Source organism: Larimichthys crocea, chromosome XV (assembly GCF_000972845.2).
Source record: "Larimichthys crocea isolate SSNF chromosome XV, L_crocea_2.0, whole genome shotgun sequence".
In the NCBI taxonomy this organism is placed as follows: domain Eukaryota; kingdom Metazoa; phylum Chordata; class Actinopteri; family Sciaenidae; genus Larimichthys; species Larimichthys crocea.
The window spans coordinates 8,794,642-8,815,449 of record NC_040025.1 but is presented as its reverse complement, the minus strand read 5'-3'; the positions used below and the strand labels follow the sequence as shown (position 1 = coordinate 8,815,449).

General features: G+C 45.5%; 1 protein-coding gene across 1 annotated transcript in view; it reads right to left on the bottom strand.

The window, feature by feature from the left end:
- camta1a (calmodulin binding transcription activator 1a) overlaps window positions 1–20,808 on the bottom strand; it is a 274,965-nt gene that overhangs the window by 140,291 nt on the left and 113,866 nt on the right. Inside the window, exon 4 of the mRNA XM_027288958.1 lies at window positions 11,057–11,124. Within this exon, the coding sequence (XP_027144759.1) occupies window positions 11,057–11,124 (68 nt within the window). The remainder of the gene's footprint in view (window positions 1–11,056; window positions 11,125–20,808) is intronic.

Sequence of the window (20,808 nt, the reverse complement as noted above, 5' to 3'; positions counted from 1 at the left end):
GGATGTAAGTCTAAATTTGCACGAAAACCTTTGTTCAACCTTCCGTACCCTCTTTGCCCAACAGGCGGAGTGTGGACACCGTGCATTCACACTAGGCCTAATGCGAATCCCTTTAACCCTGACCTGCCGCAGAAGAAAGCAAGGCTCGCGATGCGTCAACGTCACTTCCCTATGCACAAAGCAAGAGCCTCACATCCATGACTGATCTCTATTAAATTACACGGATTCAATCAGAGATCCTTAATTAGGCCCCCAATAAAAGCGTCGTGTGGCTTTTGAAACCTCCGAGCATGCCATGATTGGATAAAAATATGAAAACATACTAAATGAAATTGGTTTACCGCTGAGTGTGCACCCCATGACTCTTGAGTGGAGCGGCAAAGCAGGGGGAAATAAAGTGAGGAGGAATAAGTAAGAGAGAGAGAGAGAGAGAAGAGAGACACGGATGCAGTGAAAGAGCAAGAGGGGAGTCTCAGGGCGAGTCACACCTCTTTGCCTCAGAAAAGCTCTTAAATTCCATGTGTGACCTGAGGGAGAGAGCTCTAAAGAGTCAGCCTAAGATGCCATGATACAGAATTTGACTGTTGCGAAGCAGTGAGCTAATACAGTCTGCCAAAAGCCACGCTGAGAAAGTGCTACAGGCATGACACAGGGCTCCCGGAGACGAGGCGATCCTTGCAAGTTTATATATGTGCATACAGAACACAGGACTACTACACAAACACACTTATAACCACTCCAGCACACACTTCTGGGACTTGCCTCCCTCTAAAAAATTGGAGCGTGATGCCTCCCTGCTCCTCTGGACCCTTGCTTCTTGTGGTGTCATGATGGCCAAAAGCTTTTAAGTGCTTTAAACTCATAATAACCCGAATACTTAGTCTCCCCCCTGTGGTATCAGTGTTTGTCTGTAAGAAAATGAAATGCTAGTGAAATAGATGCAAACTCTGGGGATGTTCTGACGTTTTTAGAAGGGTTGCTGGGGATCTGTAAAGGCATTAAGAAGGAACCAGGGAATAAACACCCTCCCAGGACATGTTATGCAGTGACAGGAAAAGTTAGAGAGTAGCAATGCACAAAACTGCAAACACACAGAGAGGAACACAGAATACACTGGACTCCTTATTTTGCCCTCTTCTCCTCTTGCACGTTAGCCTGTTATGTTGTTTGTGATGTTTCTATTTTTGAAAACATGGGGATTCAAAAAAAAAAAAAAAAAAAAAAAAAAAAAAAAAAAAAAAAAAAATCACAGATCCACTGCCACAATGCATTGCAGGGAATAGTAAGCACACAAACAAAAAACAGCCCCCAACCACCTTCCCACTCGCCACTAATCCGCTCATGCCCTAATTGTGGGTGCAGTCACCCCAGATTCACTTCTTCGGGGGGGTAGACAGAGAGAGAGAGAGAGAGAGAGAGAGAGAGAGAAAAGGAGAGCTAAGGCTCCAGCTGAGAACAGACCACCCTGTCTTTCCCCTTAAAAACGATTCTCCCTGCCAGAAGACACACAACGGTAGGTGGTACTCTCTCTCCATTACATTTCACTTTTATCTCACTTTCCCTTTGCCTCTCCATCTTCCTGTCATTTCTACCTCTCCTTTCCCTCCCTCTCCTCTTTCTACTGTAAACCGCCTAAGGTGATTATGGATTGTGATGGTGGTGGGTGGGGAGGGGAAGGCGAATCCCTGTCTTTGTTTCCTTAAAATAGGTTTAATACACTATTACCCAACACAGTTGAGAACCTCTGTGTAGCTGCTACAATGGGGTTGCGGTACCAAAAAAAAACTAAATACGGTGGTCTCCATTTAAGACAGAAGAAGCAGGCAGGTGGCCTGGTGCCCACTGGTGGGCTACTCTTGCTTGGTGATTAGAGCTGGTAGGTTGCATCAATCGTGTCAGGTCTGCATGTCAGCAGGATATGCAAGAAATCAAACGCTCACTGGAGACGCATTAAAAACAGGCTATATTTTTGGCATTTGATTTCTTTTAATCAAAGAGGCCATCAGTCAACTAAGCACAATCTCTCACCACAGGCCTTTAGAAGAAGATGCTAGAAAGGAGCCAGCGACTGGTGGCTGGCTGTGTTTTGTCTGAACAGTGTTGCTACTGTTGAGAAGGCTGCATTGGAGCCGTGCCATGCCAACCTTTACAGCAGCCCTCTATTTTCCTGTCTGGCTCTCTCTCTCTCGCTCACTCCCTCTCTCTCTGAATGTGTCTATATGTCTGTCTCATACTCTCTCTCTCTTTCAGGCACAAAACCAAGGCGCACATTAGGTGCTGGTGCTGCACATTTTGATGCTTGGCTGTCACTGTATCATTGTCTGGTGACATAAAGCGCAGTAAAGCACTGAGCAGTGATGAAGTGGAGAGGTTTTAAACCTGCGCTCACTGGCACATTTCTTGCCTTTCAACCAATGTCATTTGGAGAGTGTCATCATCCCACTGTGAAAGTAGCCAACCCCCCACTCCCCACCCAAAACACTGAAGAGAGAAAAAGAGGGAGAGAGAGAGAGAGAGAGAGCGCTCCCCCTTGGCAGTACTTGCTCCATTATTCCACCGGAGGCTTGATTAGACAGAGGGGGTAATTTACGAGCCACTTCATTGCCAATTCAGAAGGCACATCACCTGTAAATAATTGAAACCCTTCATGTCCATTCCGACATAATCATATCGCTATCATGTTAATGTATATCCAGCAGTGCTTTCCTTTGGGTCAGGTGCAGGACTACTTTAAATCTTAGTTGACCTGTCTTCATAACTCTTCTTGCTAGAGAGTGCCACCCTCTAGCAAGGATATATATATATAATGAAGGATTGCACTGAGGAATTATGAAAAATTGAAAATACAATAAACAAATAAAAAAAAAAAACTGGATTGCAGGTGGAGGGCACGCGTTTTGCACTTACTTGTTAATTATCTTTGCTTATGATGTGGAGCAGGGAGATTCATCATCTGCTTATTTATTTATCTCTCTCAGAGCTCTATCAGTCATACGGTGATATATAAAGACCGGGTGGGATTCGAATGGCAGTAGATATTACAATGAGTTGAGGGAGACGAGGAGGACAATCAAACCCTTTGCTTTTAATTGTAGGGAATTGTACCGTCATGGGAATTGTCTCTCTCAAACCCACTTAATTATACTTAAATAATTTGATATTGAATTGATAGCTATTTTTCTTACTTCATTTAAAACAAAAAAAAAAGTCATTAATATTAATTATCCAATCTGAAATGGTTCTCACCTTTCCTTCTGCACACTCCTCTCAAATGCGACAAAAAAAAAAGAAAAAGAAGATTTGAATAATTTATCAATTGACTTATATTTGAATTGATTAATTCACTGATGCAAAATTAATACGTGGCTATCCTCTACATTCCGAACCACTCCATCCTCTCCCATCTTTAATGAAGCAGTTAAAGTAGTAAGGGTCTTGCCTGGGGTAAAGTACAGACTGAAGAAGTGAGCGGGGGTCTCTAATACAAATCTACAGTAATGAAGATGTCTCATCAGAATCAACAGCCTACCAATCTTCCGGGACTAAGACAGGTAAGAAATACCCAGAGTGTTTCGAGCGCAATGAGCCAGTGCTCTTTAGGGAGCAGCTTTCTAAGTGGATAGGTAACATAAAAAATCTAATAGGCAGGAAAGACGTGAAGGGAAGGGTGGAAACAAACTGTGCAGGTCAACCAGGTGGATAAAGGCCAGGGGTCAGATAAATAAGGGGGCTGCAAACCTGAGCGCACTATATATTAGTGTGTGATCCTCAGAGCAGGGCCTTGGTGTACAAGGCGCATAGCAAGTCACGCTGCTATTCTCCCTCGGTCGCTAAATGATGAAGAGGTGCGGGAGGTCATTCCTGCCATTTGCCGTTTTTACACATTGAATAGTGCCACGTGGCAACTCATCATCTGCTGTACTTCCTGTACTGTGAAGCTCAGCTGGGGCGAAGAAATGGGACAGAATGTGTGCCAGTGTGTGTGTGTGTATGTTTGTGTGCACCCATGTCGTGCCTGTTCTTTGCTGGTGATTCACCCAGCTCTCTGGCAGCCATCCAGGACCTATTTTCTCCTTCTCTTTACATAACAGCAAACGGTATCACTGAAGCCTTGTGTCCTGTCCTTTCTCTTCCTCCTCCTCCTCCTCCTCCTCCTCCTGTTCCACTGCCATTTCCTGTTCTTCCGTCCCCCATACTCCACCTTGCTCTATGTGTAGGAGGCCTAACTGCGTGCCACTCCCTAGTGCGACTGTATCACCCATGGGACCGTGAAGTGACCAGTCCGGAACAGACGTTCTCGGACCACACCCAAAAGCACCAAGTGGTAGACCAGATTCCAGGGTACGGCATGGGGAGATGCGTGGGACGAGAGGCTGTTTTTGACCGAAATGCCCCCTAGTGCTTTCAAAAGGCCCGGGATCCGGGATCCGCTACACCATATGCCTACAGGACAGCACCCAACTGGGCACCGGGGCGTGACGGGCTGAAAATAGGGACTCGCAGTCACAATCCTCACTGTTCTGGCCAACATACGGCCACTCAGCACCAACAGAGGAGAGTGATGAGGTGGAAAAGGACGGTACAAGAGGGGGTGGAGAGCAGAGGGGGGTTGAAAATAGAAAATCAAGGAGGTGAAGGGAGAGGCGCTGAAGAGAGTTTAGTTTGTTAGGGAGGGACGAGGGTGAGGAATGAGGCAGCGGGTCTGTGCGTTGAGTGTCATTGTGTGTGTAGGAGAGATGTGTAGGCAGGGTTTAGTGTCTGGCCTGCTCAGTGACTCAGGTGTGAATAATACGTTAAGTCTACTTTGTGTGTGTGTGTGTAAGAGAGAGAGAGAGAGACGGGGAGACGGGGAGCATAGCAAAGTGCCGGGTTGGTGTATGGCTTGGTCGTCTAGGTGGCTGAGGGTGTGCTCTGCTGTGTCTATGGCCCGCTCCATGACAGCCAGCCTGCACGCTGCTCACCGGTGCAGAAGCGCTAATTGAATTAAGTCTTTATTATCAGGCTGCAGAGGCAGCACTTCTCCCCATCTCGGCCCGCTTGGCTGACACTTTCTCCTTGAACACCTGCTTGACATCAACTTCCTCCTCTATTTATTTATCCCCTCTCTCCTGTGGCCAGCCACTGGCTGCACTCCTTCCTCCTCCTCCTCCTCCTCCTCCTCCATATTGGCATACCGAGCGAGGCTAGGCCTGCTTGTTTTTTTTTTCATGCTGCTTCGTCTATCTGTGCTGCACAGTACTCCTTAGATGGGATAACCTTAGCATCACAGTGTAAAGTATCTCTTGCTTCTGTGCTACCTTTAAAAAAGCTATACAGCCGCACAGGTAAAAACATGCCCTGCGCTTCAATGTCTATTACCATACAAAAAAGGGACACATAATAAAAAGGATTAATTCCTAGAACTGATCCTGCCCTTCCTGGCCTTCAGCAGCAGTCCTGGTGAGTGTCGGGGGAATAAAGGCGATAAAGCTAGATGATGTTCTATGTTCTATTGAATAGTCTCCGGTGGGCAAGCTGGCCAGGGTAATATACAGAAGCTGGGATGAGAACTAACATATATCTAGTCCCCTGTCCATTTCCACTAGCCTCCGGCTCAGGCTGCTTCCCTGGGCTCGGCTTGGGCATTACTTTAGAGGACAGACAAACAAGAGGCACTATTAAGTTGGCTTGGAGTCTGAGGCCCAGGCACTCGGCCCAGCACTAGCTGTAATCTATTGACCGTTTGCATTCTCCCTCCCATGCCCCAAAACCACAGGACTTTTCTCTATATGTCAGTTGAATCCATTGCTCACCTCCCTCCATCTCTATCTGCTGTTTACCCACTCTATTTTTCTCTTTTTTCTCTCCATTGCCCTATGTCAGCTCAATCCCCCTCTATTCCATCTTTCTCCTGCTCTTTCGTCTGTTTGCGTAAATCCCCCCCGCCTCACTCCTCACTCCTCCTCACCCTATCCATCACGATTCCTCGCATCTCCATCTCGTCCGTTCCCCTTCTCTTATCGACATGTTTCCATTTTCTAAACTGCTCTCGCTCCATCATATTCGCTCTTTCTTCGATGGCCATTTTTCATTTCTCTCTCTTTCATTCACTCTTTCCTCATGCTCTCTGGGTTCACCTCACTCACGTCCTCTCTGCTTTCCCCTGGTGGGCTTTATTTCACCCAGCCCACAGGGCCCTAGGTGAGCATAGCTGTCCTTGTCAGGGCTGTTGACTGGGTGGAAGCAGCGTGGAACAGTGTCCTCCAGGACCCGACAGAACGGGGCAGCCAGGGGAGAAGTGTCACGATGCAGCAAAGTAAACTTTTTTGCTCATGATAAGTTGGGATGAAACAACAGGGAAGAAGGACAAGTAGAGGGAAAAGATGAAGGCGATCACACTGATTCACCTCACCGAAGTCTCTGCACATTTACTTGACATGTTGGCTTTTTTTCACGAGGAGCCACGTGTCGTCTTCGTTTCAATATGATCTTATCTAATACCTCTTTATCTTTTATGCCTTTGTTTCTGCATGTGTCCCTCTTTCTTTGTGCTTTCCCTTCCCTCTCTCCAACTCTCCCTGTGTGTGTCTCTCTCTCTCTCTCTCACTCCTGCTGTTCCTGTCCTTTTCCACTCTCCTCTGAAACTCTGCCAGCCAACGAGTGCCACAAAGCATTAGGACCAAACACTATCAGACGCCCTTCTCAGGCACATCCTACACATCAGCCCCCCAACGCCGACCCATACCACGTACACAAGCATAGAAACCCCAGCACTTTCTCACACCATGTGCCAGACTAGGTGACAGAAACAGAGTTTACACATAGGCCTAGGGAGGTCTTATTCACAGTGGCAGACTCACCCAGATAATAAAAAAAAAAAAACACACACAGCACTCTATTTTTAATTCAAAACACATCCACACAGTTTCACTGGTAATTACACACACAAATGCCACCTCAATACATTCATAAATGCCCGCATATGTTCAACCACAATGCATTTTTCAAATGCACAGTCACGCTCTCTCGGGTTTTGCAGACATACTGTGCGCATACGCAAGAGGACATTTACGTATGTAGGCCTATACACATGCCTAAACACAATCCCCCTCTATCTATTTCACTCTCACACACACACACACACACACACAGATCTGCACAAATTCACAGGCACCATACACAATAGCAAACACCATACACAATAGCAAACAAACAGTCATTAGTAGATTTCAGGCTGCCTCTCAGTTCTGCTCTGCTCTGTTGTTGGTGTGCCCGCGCCTCTGGGGTGGCGCCGCTGCTGTAGGTTTTAATAAAAGCATTGTCTTTGGAAGCTGTCTAAAGGGACTTGGTTTCATTTTGGAGTGCTTCTGCTGTGGCTGTGGCTGTGGGAGGAGAAAGGGCTATTGCGCTGGGACGTGGGGGCGGCTAGGTTCAGTGTCATCGTGGGGCCCCTCCGAGGACTGGTGCTTATTGTTTGATAGTTTCAATATACAATGTGTGTGTGTGTGTGTGTGTGTTCTGTGGTCATGTAAGCACATGTGTAAATTTTGAAACAAATGGCAGTCTACCACTTCAAGTTTCCCAACAGCTGTAACAAGCCTACTGTATGTTTGTATTTTATGCAAGACGGGAGATTATACGACTAATCACACAGCGATCAGGATGACTGGCGTAGGAGCGCTCTCTCTCTGTTCGTGTTTTGCTGTTAACCAGTCTTATAAAACAAACAAGTGAAGAAAGAAAACGCTATACGCGGCCGCTCGACTCGTGAAAACCCTGCGCCATTTAGAGGATGCTCAAGATAACGAGCTATCTCTGTATACGACACACAGGTGTCCATTAGCTCTTTGGGCTGACCAATCTGTGACACCCTCTAGTCAATAGTTTCTCCATCTGTCAGCATACAAACACCTCTGAAAAAGCCCCTCAAGGAGACATTTGTGTCATTTATGACGGACAACAAACGCCTGCTCTCAACAGGAGCACAAAGTAATGCCCATGATGGGGTCAAATCAAATGTTATCGTCAAAGATTCGGAAGCGCCTTCCCCCCTCTGTTTTCACACTTCTCCCGCAGGGCGCCTTCAGAACCAATCAGCTGAAGCAACGCGGACACATCTTTAAAGGAAAGGATGAGTATCTGGGAGGGTGTAGGAGAGGGGAAAATCCTAATTGTCCCCTTTAAGTGTGTTCCCTCCTGTGGAGTGAAGGTGCGGGGGTAACGGCCATCTTAAATCACAGCCCGGCCGTGGCCTTCATTAAAGCCATAATGCCAGGCTCTCCCTTTAATGGAAATGGAAGCCAGCGAGGCTGTGGGTGTAAATTAAAGTGTAAGGCCCGAGTAGGGAAAGATTTCCCCAGCTCTGACAGGTGCGGCCTGAATTAGCTGTAGTGCTGTTCAAGCAGTCAGTGGGAGAACACTGGTATTGATTTTAAGCACTGTTGCACTTCCTATCTGAAAGGGAATGTGTATTACTAGAGCTAGGCACATCAATCACTCAGCATTCCACCGCTCTCCCCTGGCACGACTCAGATTTTGAAATGATAAACAAACAGAAACAGACCCAAACAAAAGAGATCACCGGCTGCACGCTTACTATACGGGTCTGGCTGATGTGTGCATGAGCCTAGTGAAATAAATCTGTGCATGCATGTAAAACGCTCCGCTTTATCTCATCTTCCTTTATGTTGACAGGATGCCATCTCTATTCAGGGCATGTCCTGCATCGCGTGTCACCTTGGTCAAACAGCTAGCGTCAGCTCCTTGAGCTCTAGCCGTGGCCCACTCCCATGTTTTACGACCCGCATGTGTCAGAGTTGTTACGTGCGTGTGGTGCACAGCCATGCAGCAGCGGCGCCTCTCCGCGTATGACCCCGCTGCTTATCTCTGCCTCCCATCATGCCCCGCTGACCCTGTCTACAGATGCTGGCAGAGGGAGAATTAGCCTACTTAGCCTATTCCCCGCAGGGGTCAACCCACACACAGACATGCTAGACAGCCCACCCACAATCAGATGCACGCACGCCCACAGGCATCCGAAGATGGGCCGATGACAAATGATAAGGCAGCACTTAACCACAGGTGTCTCAAATTTGACCCGTCACCCGTGACCTTGAGCAAGAAAGCTTTTCATACAGAGGCCAGCCATCAATCAGCTCCCATCAATCACACACATGTATCCCACACCCTTTCACTCCCCCCCCCCCCACCCTTTCCAGGGCCCCGACATCCATCACCACGCTCTACCCTTTCACTGACATCTGGGAAAACACCAACACTTCACAACCTTTTCCCCCCGCCGCCTCTCTTGTCCAGAAACACACAGGTACAGAACACACATCTAGTGCTGCAAGGATGGCTCCTCTACAAAAACACAGAAGGTGTTCTCGTGTTGTCAGGTGATCTGCAGGTGTACGCTAGGGGATGCTCCCCCCCGGTGACACGTCTGCTGAGATATCAGCACCTGCGCCTGAGACATGACATGGAGGTTGAAATCCCGAAGCACACTGAGCAAGCTGAGACCGCTGCGTAACAGACAGCCAGCGGTGACAGACTGTGGCCATGAGCATCCTGAGGACCATTTGGCTTAGGAAGCCACTGGATCAGAAAGTCTCTCACGTCGCACACAAGTGTCATTTTTAGGCTGTCTTGTGCTGGAGGATGCCATCGCTCTGACATTTGTAACGCTCTGGCAGCCTTCACGGTCTCTTTTTTTTAATCCTAACCCTTTTTTTATATTTGTTCCTTAATGTCATTTACAATACTACAGCAAGATAGCAGCACCTGTGCGTTCTGGATATATATATATATTTAAAAAAAAAAAAGCTAGTCTAATATCAAGTATGCAGGCTGCATCTCATGATTGAAATAGGACTGACATTAGTTTTATTTTTAGTGAGTCGGAGAGTAGAGGCTCGGGGAGGAGGGAAGGGGGCATTCTTGATAAAAAACAGGTGAGCTCAGTGCTCTTTTGGCCCATGCTCTATAATTACACCAGAGAACGTATTCTAATTGGCAGTGTCTTTATGCAGAACTATTATCAATGTCCCTCCGAGGCACTGGAAGAGAGGAGGGGTGGGGGAGAGAGGGATGTGAGGAATGGGTTCTATGTCAATGAGCCCAGAGTCCATTTACACATGGATGAGGACTGCTAATAATGCCAGCATAGCCAGTCCGGCTCGCTCGGAAAAAAAGAGAGAAAGCGAGGTTTAACATATTTTTGCTGATTCCAAATGCATGAAAATGTAAAGTTTAGTAAAAGGGGGGCATTGTGTTAACAGACTGTATGCGCTGTAGCGGGGGAAATGATAGTGTAGTCCGACCAATCAGAGACAGTCCAAAAGAGACAGAGGGTGTCAATGCCACAGCTGTCCAACATGAAGAGATTAGCCAGAGCTACTCAAACAAAGAGCTGTCCGCTACTGTCAAATATAGAGGAATGCTATTACAAAGCCACATGCATTATTAATTATAATACTACATAGGTATAATATACAATTACATCACAGTCAACGCTGCCACAAAACATTTGTTCACTGACATTAAATCTCAGGTGTTTCAGGAGAGCATGGTTCTTTACTTGCAAATAAGTCCCTATCTGCATACGGTAACTAAATAAATTAACCGTAATGACGGCACCCCTTATTCTATTTCAAACAGTTACAGTAGCTCTTGGCTTTTTGTTCCACATGTGGGTGCAGCCTCTGACCCAGACGAACACCCCCGGCTTCAGCAGTGTTATTATTTAAGTGTTGAATGTGCAGACAGATAGGAGCACATTAACATACCATTCAAAGCAGTGCTGCACCAGTGCATGTTATGTTAATTGGCTGGCTAAAAGGCAATTATTAGTCAGTATTAATATTCTATCATTCATCTGCAAACTGTAAACTTTTCCGAACAGCCATAAGCAGCCTGTAATATTAAAACATCCGAAAACTGAACTTGAAGGAGGCTGCGAGCTGTGCGTAAAAGGAAAAAAAAAATGGAAATTTTTGGAAATCCCTGAATGTAATACTTTTAGGGCTATGAATCTTAACTTATATGTTAAAAGAGGGCAGGAGTGTGAGTTTCTTACCTTGTTTTAGGGGATGTCGTTAGCCATTCTTCATGCTTTTCAAATGTTATCAAGTAAGCTGCGATCTCCTGTGAAGGGAGAAGAAGGAGAGAGGAGAGAGGAAGGGAGTGAGGCTTAGATATGTCATCTTTAATCACTGTTCTCTTGTGTTTGTAATACATCGAGTGAGACTACTTCATTGATATTCAGACAGGCTAACCAGCAGCACAAACACAGGAAAGGCGGAAACAGGGGCAGTGCCGGGGAGCTCGGGCAGGTAAATGGAGACCGGTGAAAGTAAAGTGAAAGACAGAAAGTGGAATGCAACCGAGGTCAGATCATCTTCTGAGACCATCTTTGTTACGGAGGCTTTGATCGAGTTCTCCTCTGAGGACATCAAGGTGCTCTCAGAAAGATTGACGTCTCTGTGTTTGAGAGCGAGCAGCTTTTAACATTTTTTTTTTTTTTTTGGTCCGATCCTCCCCCAAATCCTTTTGATCTGCCCTTGACACTCCTCTATGGATCAATCCACTCTTTAACCTTTGAATAATAATTACACACCAGTCTTACAATATTGACATGCGTGTGTTACTGCTACTCCAGAAAAGGCTGTAGATCCTTAGTTAGTTAGTTGTGTACAAAGAGATGCTATAGACACTGACATAAAAAAAAAAAAGAGAGAGAAGCCAAAAACTGACACTGCTATGAATAGAGATGCTTCAAACACTTTCATGTTTCCCATGCTCACCCTGCATACTGCATCAGAGTGTAAGGGGGGAACACGCTAGACCATACCCGGCCATTTTCTCACCAAACTAATGGGCAGAAATAAAAGCACTTTGGATGCTGGTAGACAACCTAATGATTACCAGCGACAGCCAGCAATTCACTCTTCAGCAAGAACATTTGTCAGCTTCTCAGACTGTTAGAGAGAGCTAGACATAAGGACAGACCTGCTGCCACAAAAATATCTTTTCTAAGGATGTGCATCTCTGCTCATGTTGGAGTGTCAACAAACCTTTAAGTGTGAATATGTTGTTCAAATATTGTCTCGTTTGGTCTGTGAGACTTGAAAAAAATCCTCCTCCGGGGGCTTTATGTTGTTGCTTTGCCTGTCCACATGGGGCAATAACGTATCCAAAAACACCAGCTTTCTCTACAACAGAAATTGGAAAAATATGGGACTTATGTGCCAGCACAAAGCGATCACAAAAATCGAGACAGATGTTTGTTTGTTTTTTTCTTCTTTCCTTTCGCATGCAAACACTGCTGCTATAAAACGTGCGCCCGCTACAAGAAGGCTGTCACTGGCTCATCAAGGCTGGGTCTCAAGTGTGACCTGGCACAGAGACACTGGCAAAAGCCCATAGGGACGCTGCAGGGCACAGCGGTGCGAGGGGTTCCCAGGCTGGCAGGGGTCCCAACAGAGAGAGAGAGGGGGGGGGTAGCATGACTGGCACCCTTGCCTCCAGGTGCAGGCTGGGAGATAATGCTGCGTTGATTAACTTCCTGTTCTCCTGCCATAATGACCGGAGGCGGTGAAGTCGTGACAAGATGAAGTCTTGAATTAAGAAAAAGATAGGAGGATGAGGCTGTCAAGAGGAGCTCAGGGCGACTCCTTCTTCTTTATAACTTGGGCTATAAGGCAGAAGTTAGAAAAACAACAATAAAGCAAGTGCAATGTTCACGGGGGAAAGAGAAAAATAAGTACTTCACTATTAGGGTCACAGTAAAGTTACTTTTCTGCATACATTTGTAAGTAAATTAGACCAACATGGCGGTGATTAGATTAATCCCTGCTATACTGTGTTCATTTTAGGGAGGGATATCCGACGGTGTGAAGCTCCTTCGGTGACCTCTGTGCCTGTTAGCACATAGGCCCTTCCATCACTCTTGTCTTTAAAACACAGCTCCAGCCCCAGCCTCGGTGGCAGAGGATGAAATAGGGGGCCGCATGGTCTTGTACTTAACAAAATAAAAAAAATAAAAAAAATAAAAAAAACAGAAGTCAGCCTCTACCTCTAGCTCTCTGCGCACCCCTCCCCTATCTGAACAGATGCCAGGGATTATTCCAACCCCCCGACCAACCATAAAGGTGCAATAATCTTATGGTGAGGAAACAAACAAAAACAGACGTGCGGCCATTAAACAGCTGCAAAGAGACAAAGTTTGCATGGGCGGCATAATGAGAGGCTAGCGTGCGTTCAGGTTGAGCAAACACGCTTGCGGGGGTTAGTGCGAGAGAGAGGGTGGGGGGTAGGCGGGTGAGCGGCGGTGTGCTGAACACTGATGGTGCATCAAAGTCAAACCAGCAGCTGCCAATGGGCTCTGGACTCTATCTGCTGACCTCAGTGCCTCTGGCCTGCTCTCCGTCGCTGGGGAAATATTCAGAGGAGGCTCTCTGTACACATAGCTCCTACCTCACTTTACCTCTTAGGTCAGAATCCTGCTCATGCACGGCTGTTTGTACTTCTATCCTTTATGCCTAAGCCTCCCCACTGACACGAACCTTGCTGGGGTTTTATCACCAGGTGTTGTTGAAGTACACTGTACAGGCAAAGGGCTGTCTTTTGTCTCAGCTTAAAACTGAGGCAAACTCCCTTCCAAGCCTGATCTAAATAAATAACAATCAGTGCAAGCTGGCAGTGAACCAGAGAGTGAGTATGAGCAATACCTCCTCTAATTGACACGGTAGTTGCAGAAAAAAAAAAAAAAAAAAATGGGGTCGAGGGGGGGCCTTTCATTTTACAGAGGAAAGAACAACCCGGAGCTGTTTGTTGTAACCCAGCCATCTCATTTGTTTCTTTTGTCTCCGTAAAAGCTGCGACACACTGTTAGCAAAGGGGGCCGCCCCAGAACATGACGGAGAAGTCTGGCGGTTTCAGGGCTGATGGAGATGGAGAGCCGAGAGTGTTTGTGTGTGTGTGTGTGTGTGTGTTCCTGTCTGCCTCGTTACAATCAGAGAGTCTGATTACCGGTTACCTGTCTGGGCCTGGCACGTTATTAACATGCTCTTCAGGAGGTGTCACTCCTTTACTCATCAGTATGTCTCCCCCTTCTAGTTTTTCTCATAGCCTCCATATACCATCTCCAATCTGCCTCTCACTCACTTTTTTTTACTCTCTCTCTCTCTCTCTCCTTTCCCATGACTGCTGAGGTGAAAAGGAAAGCCACCGTAAGAAAATTTTCATTTTGAGATGACTGGCTTTTACTGTCTCGCCTTTCAAATGATATTTTCACTCTAGAGGTACAACATTTTCTCCAGAGAGAATCAGCTTTTGAAATGTCTACCTATTTGAAATTGGAGATGACACTAACATATTCATCCCATTTCACTTCTTTGCACCAAGGAAGAGGGACGCGGGAGCAGTCAACTCTCAAAAAAAATAAATAAAAATAAACACTATTTGTCCCATATCAACTGTAATGACGATTTTAGGATTGGTCAAAAGGATTTCATTAGACTTATTATCTGCACAAAATGCCAAGTATTTGATGGAGGATATTCCAGGGATGACCTGAGGCAATACTGTTTTGGTGTTCCCTCTGTTTCTCTCTCTCTCTCTCTCTGTCTCTCACTAGCAACATTGATTTATGGGAGAAAAGAGAGGCGCTGAGAGGACCAACGCATGAGGATTTGGATGACAGACCTGATCACTTGAAACAACTGTCGCTATTCCATTAGAAGGAGAGATAGGAGTCTTTTGGCATTATCTCAGGACGCATCAGACACCTGTCTCTAAACACCATCCATAATGCCTCTCCTCTCCCTTCTGCGTCCACCGTGCATTTGAGCAGACAGAAAATGAGAAGTGGGAACAATACAGAGCTGAGAGAACAGGAAAACTCTGAAGCACATTCCCTTCTGTGCTACACCCCCCCCACCCTACATTAAAATACCAACACTTAGAGATCATTGTCTGAGGATTTAATCTTGGTTTTTTAAAACCCACGATTTACTGAACACATTATGTAAAAACATGGAGTAATGAGTCATTCTTTGTGAGCTCAGCCATTTAAAACCGGTCTTCATCACCCAAAAAAAAAAAAAAAAAAAAAAAAAAAAAGGATTCAACAATTACAGCATATGTTTGTCCATTACAGTATTATTCCAGTTATACTGGTGCTCTAGTGACACTAATGAAAAGGCACTTAATGAATAGCTGTATTAGAAAAACTAACTTTAGCAACAGTATTGATTGCAGTAAAAGCTCGAGCTAATGAAATGAATATGAGAGAGCAGGAAGATGCGAAAGAATAGATGGAGCAAAGTCTGGTTAGAGAGAGAGAAGAGTACAGCGCCTCCAGCCTGCCTCGTGGTCAAGTCTGGGGAATGCATCTTCAAAGCTTTGACCTTGCCCTGCACTTGAAAGCAGGAAGTGGATGAGAGGGGGGCCAAGGAAAGGATACGGTGAGAGGAGCCCTCCCTGATGACCTGGGTTTTGCTGTGGGGAGCCAGGTCATCTGATATTTCCTCCAGGGCAGCCCAGGAAACCAACCTGCCCAGGGCTGGGCACAAATGGACTGGCGGGGATTTGTGAGAGTGGGGGGTGTGTGGGGGTTGTGGAGGGGAGGTTTGCTGAAGCTTCAGGCTATCACGAGATTACACCAGAAAAAATTCAAATGTAATTAGACACAGAAGAGATAGAGACTGGCACTAAAGAAAGGGATGGAGAAGGAGGGTGTGGGAGTTACTGAAAATGGAAAAGATAATCAAAAAGGAGAGAGGAGGAACAAAGTTGAAAGTTTTTTTTTCCCATGACAATGATAAATGCATTTAAAACAGGAGAAGCGTGAAGGTATGGTGATTAAAAAAGAGCGCTCCGGTTCGATTCTGCAAGCAAAAGCGCCTTTGCTGAATCATTTTGGGTTTTTTTTTTTTTTTTGTTTATACTTCATGAATTCTTAATGCACTAGCAATAATGTATCACACACTGTATCTATGTAATCTCATATGGCCATATTACTCTTTTAAGCTGAGGAAAGTAGTGAGGTAGAGTGAATCTATTTTAGCAAGCTGTAACCTCCAGCTAGCCTTTAAGATTGTTTGAGCACGGCTCATAATAGGATGCGGTGGAACTGCTATCAAGACGAATGGTCAGGACAGAGGAAAAGAGAGAGAAAGCGCGTCGGCTGAGACAGAAACAGAGACATAGGAGAGTGAGAGAGCCCAGAAAGTGAAAGTAAGCAACAATAGAGTATGGAGCTGTTGACAGCTGCACTTGGCATCTGTTGAAGAGGAGTGAGGCTGCTCTATGACTCCCTGTGCTGGGTTAAAAAGATGCCCTCTCCAGCATACTGCTCATTAGGACCTGCATGGGGCTTCCCAGGGATCCTCGTGCTAAAAAGGGAGGGGTGGAAGTCACACTGTGTTCACTCTGTTGCTTCAGGAGCAACAGAGTTGTTCGTCTCTGCCTCAACCACAAACCATCCTGTGTTTTGGCAGGTGATCCGGATCGATTTAAAAAAAAAAAACCCCAAAAAAACACAGTGCATTATCACGGCTGAACAAAATTCTGTGAGCTCACGTAAATGCATAGTTTTACACGGCATGTTTGCTCAGCACACGCCTTCAACACAAAAAGGTCTTCCCATATGTTTAAAACACAACCTCGGGCAATTTTGTTCTGTTTCTCCGTCTAGTTTGTATCTCCTCAGCTCCTGTGGTTCGGCTTCTCTCCTGCTAGACAAGAGGTGGGAAGAGCAAGACAAGCCATCCACTGCCCTACATTATACATAGTTCTGGGATCAATTTGGCATTGATCCTGGATAGCTTAGATGTTTTCCAGTAGTTGGTCAATGCCTGTCTTCACATTTCTGCTTGGAATGCTGGTCCATAAGACTGTTCTGAAAAAAGGAGGCATTCTCTTGGGGAGCCTCCTCTCACGCCTCGATGCTGCACGCCTCCCTGCTCCCACAATCAATGTTATCCACAGCAGCTGCTCCGCCAGCACTCTCCTTTTTTGTTTACAATATCACTTCTTTACACTATATACTTTCATACAAAACAGGGGACTTGGCAATAAGAGAGAACAGTGGCGGAGGAGGAGGGGTCTTTTTTTTACAATGGGCCGTAGACTTTAATTTATTAATGCAACAAAATGAAAAATGATTGGTGTGCATACAACAGAGCTTGTACACACACACAAAACACCTGAGTTTCTACAGAGGGGTAACATATAAAAAAAAAAAGAGCTGATAAATAAGAAATGCAGATGTTTCTGCAAAAGTACAAGTGATCACTGCATGGTTTGAAAAACTATTTTAACCGTATGTTGCAGCCTTCATAGTTACCAGATCTCAACTCAGCTGAACTAATTTTAGATAGTACTCTCCACCAGAATCACTGCAAAAACAAATATATTTTAGGGAAGAATGGTGTTTATTCGCTTCAATAGTTATATATCGATGCTGAGGTGTAGCAAAGTTATTCCAGTGGCTTTGTGTGGCTCAACATTTTTACTAAGACACCTCATGTTGGCTTTTTGTTTCGTTCCTCACCTACCTGTGTACTGCAAAGACATAATTAATATCCAGCAAACAAACAAACAAACAAACACCCGGCTTGTCGAGTAGGACTGTGCTATGATTCTTAAAGTTTGTCATTTTTAGGAAATAATTGCAAAAACAACTGAATACCAAAAACATCAGCACTGCAGCAGAAGAAAAGTTACTTAATTAGGATTAGCTACAGTGGCCTTATCAATTAACTGCGCTAAAACCACTAGCTAAAAGGGAAGTCATGTCTTTTGAGGGACCGTGGATGACAGAAGAAATATGTTTTAATTAATATTCCTAAATTGCACAAAAAACAAACAAACATTATTTACTAGAGGAACATAATTAAAATGTAACCAATACTGAGATTCCTACTGTTCCGCTCAGCCAGCTCGGGTCCCACTGATGGGTCTAATAAAGACTTCACAGTGACAGACTGAAGTGAGAAATTAATTCTGGTAATAAACTGTACATTATTTGTGATGTAAATTATGTTTGTGAGGGAAAAAAAGTATTCATACGATTTTGTTATCTTACACCAAATATGTACAGAAATCTTATAAAAGTTGACATTATTATTGTTTTTGTTTTTTTCAGTGTGCACGGGGATTGAACACTCCCTTCCTACCTCCTCTGCCTCGCAATGAGGAGCTGCAGCCATATGCTGAAGGGAAAAAAAACAGGACAGACAGAAAGACAGAGAGTCCAGGAAGAGAGAGCTGGCATGAGAAAGGGCTGTTTTGGCTTTGGTGCCATGGTTTCTGTCTCATATGTTCGTTGAGAGGATGTGATTATTTGGCCTTGAAGGACTGCGATGGTCAGCGACCGACTTCCACCCGGCATACGTGCACGCACTGTATTTCTGTGCATTTGTATAGTAGCATAGTTGGGTCAAAACAGAACAGGACGGGGAGGGACAGCAGTGAAGTCGGAGGAAAGCGGAGATATTTGCGGCAAAAAACCTGGAGTACTCGCTGGAGAAGCGTTTATGTGGGAACGGATCTACGGCATGTGGTGTGTTAGGGACACACTGAATGAGAATTGGACATAAAGTTGACTGAGATGAAATACATCCATCTTTGTCAGCCATAATTAGGCAGCATTGTGACCCTGTGGTTGTTACTATGGATGTGTGTGTGCCTGCTGATGTAAAGCCCATATGGGACCTCCTACTGCTGTACCCTTGAGGGATGTGTCTTGTGTAATGATTCTATTACACCTCTCTCGTCTTCTATTTCTCCCTCCCTCGCTTTCCCTCGGGCTCTAACTTCTGGCAAGACTTTAAGACGTGTTGGAGGCTCGGTGGAAATATGGAGCACTACATTAGTAAACAGGGCAAAAAAAAAAAAAAAAAAAAAACGTGCACATGGACACGTCGTGGTGCGCTGCAGGGCTCGGCGGGGAAGCAGCCAAGTTCACTTCCTGGCACCCCGTGGCTGTCTGACCTCTGGCGTCCACGCTGCACGTCCTCTTCATCATCTATGCAGCAGGATGTCTGTTCCCCCCTGCTGACAGCCCAACCAAGGAGAACGGAGAGTGGCAGAGCCTCCATGATGCTGACCTTACCCGAGCCCCACTGCCGAGACTCCAGGCTGTTACCCCACTCTGCTGCTGAACTTTTTTTCCCCCCTCAAACCCAACTTCTGTCCACCAAAAGAGGGGAAAAAACCTGCAGGAGCAGTCAAACATACTAGAAGGAGGTGGTTCTCTCTGCGTCTCCTGTCTCTAATTCTTTACTGTATGTCTTCTGTTTGACAGATGCTCTTGTTTTGGAAGACAGCAGATATTGAAAGTGCCGTGTCAGATTGTAGCGCCAACAGCCGCCAGGTCTGTTTGACGCCTAATGTAATTCCGCTATTTGATATAGAGTGCAGACATAACTGCTACATTTGTTGCCTTCTTATGCTTTGTGTTAGAAAGATATTGCGGGGAAAATCCACAGAGAGGGCATTAAATGTCATCTAAATATAATTGAGGTGTGATTTCTCTCTGTGGAGACATTGTAAGAATCTAAGCACTATATCCTCAAATATCACCCAAATTTCCCCAAAAGTCAAGGAGCGATGGTATCATGCATAAATGAAGTGACAGTGGAATCTAGAAGGTCACCATTCACTTCACATCAATCAACTGATGTCAGCTTTCATTTTAAGGCTCCTGGAGGACCTATCCAAAGAGGGGAGGGGAGACGGCGGGGGGAGAGACTCCCCTGTATTCTCTCGAAAAGGCACAAATGAGCAGAGGTCTGTCTCGTGTGAGCCTGAAAGCCTATTTATTTCAGGCTCCTAGAATCAATTAATGCCCGCATTATCCTCTGAATTCCACTATTCAGAGTGGCCAAATGACTGGGGCACCCTTGCATGAAACCAATTTCTAACTTTCAATCCGAGACACACCCCAGAACCACCTACAGGCCTTCCTTTAAAACTGCATGCGCGCCTATGAGTATGCGGTGCAAATGTGTGTGTGTGTGCGCGCGTGCCTGTGCATTTGCATAGGTACCTTGCTGTGATGAGAATATATATGCAGTTATGTAGGTTATGTAGGTACGCTTATAGTGCTCGGTTCAACCTGTTCTCAATATGCAGCTATATAGTGAAAGAGCTGTTATACAAAAAAAAAAAAATGCAGAGTGTTCTGACAGGAGAACAAATTGTGACACAAACTAAAAAGCCTGCTCGCCGTGTTAAAGGCAGCGAGAGAAGAGGTGAAGGAGAGGAAAGGGGGGAGGAGGCGGCGGTGGAGGAGGAGGAGTGAAAAGAGCCAAAGAAATAGATTGAAGAAGAGGCAGATTATGTGTCAAAGTGCAAAATGTTATGTCTTTAATCGACTTTCAGTATATGTCATGAAAAGAAACAGGATGAAATATTGAGCCCACACTGTCCGTCCATCCGCAGAGAGCGTCACACTCTGCTCTGGAGACGGAGAGAGAAAAGACATGAAGACAAGACAAGACTGGAAATTCACCAAAGGGATGGTCAGATCCGCAGCTCAGGCCAATTAGCCGGCAGAAACTCTTTTTTTTTTTTTACCCCAACTACTCGTCAGCATGAAAGGATCACCCTTTGTCTGTCAGACTCATGCCTTTATCCTCTATTTCTACTTCCTGTACAGTCTGTACGACACACACACACACACACATCCTTTTAATTCTTACATGAACAAGTTACATTCCTGCAACTCCCTTTTCTGTTCCTGTCATTCCTCTGTACGCCTGTCAGCACACATATGTCCAGGCAGAACACACACACACACATATATATGAACACTGACTG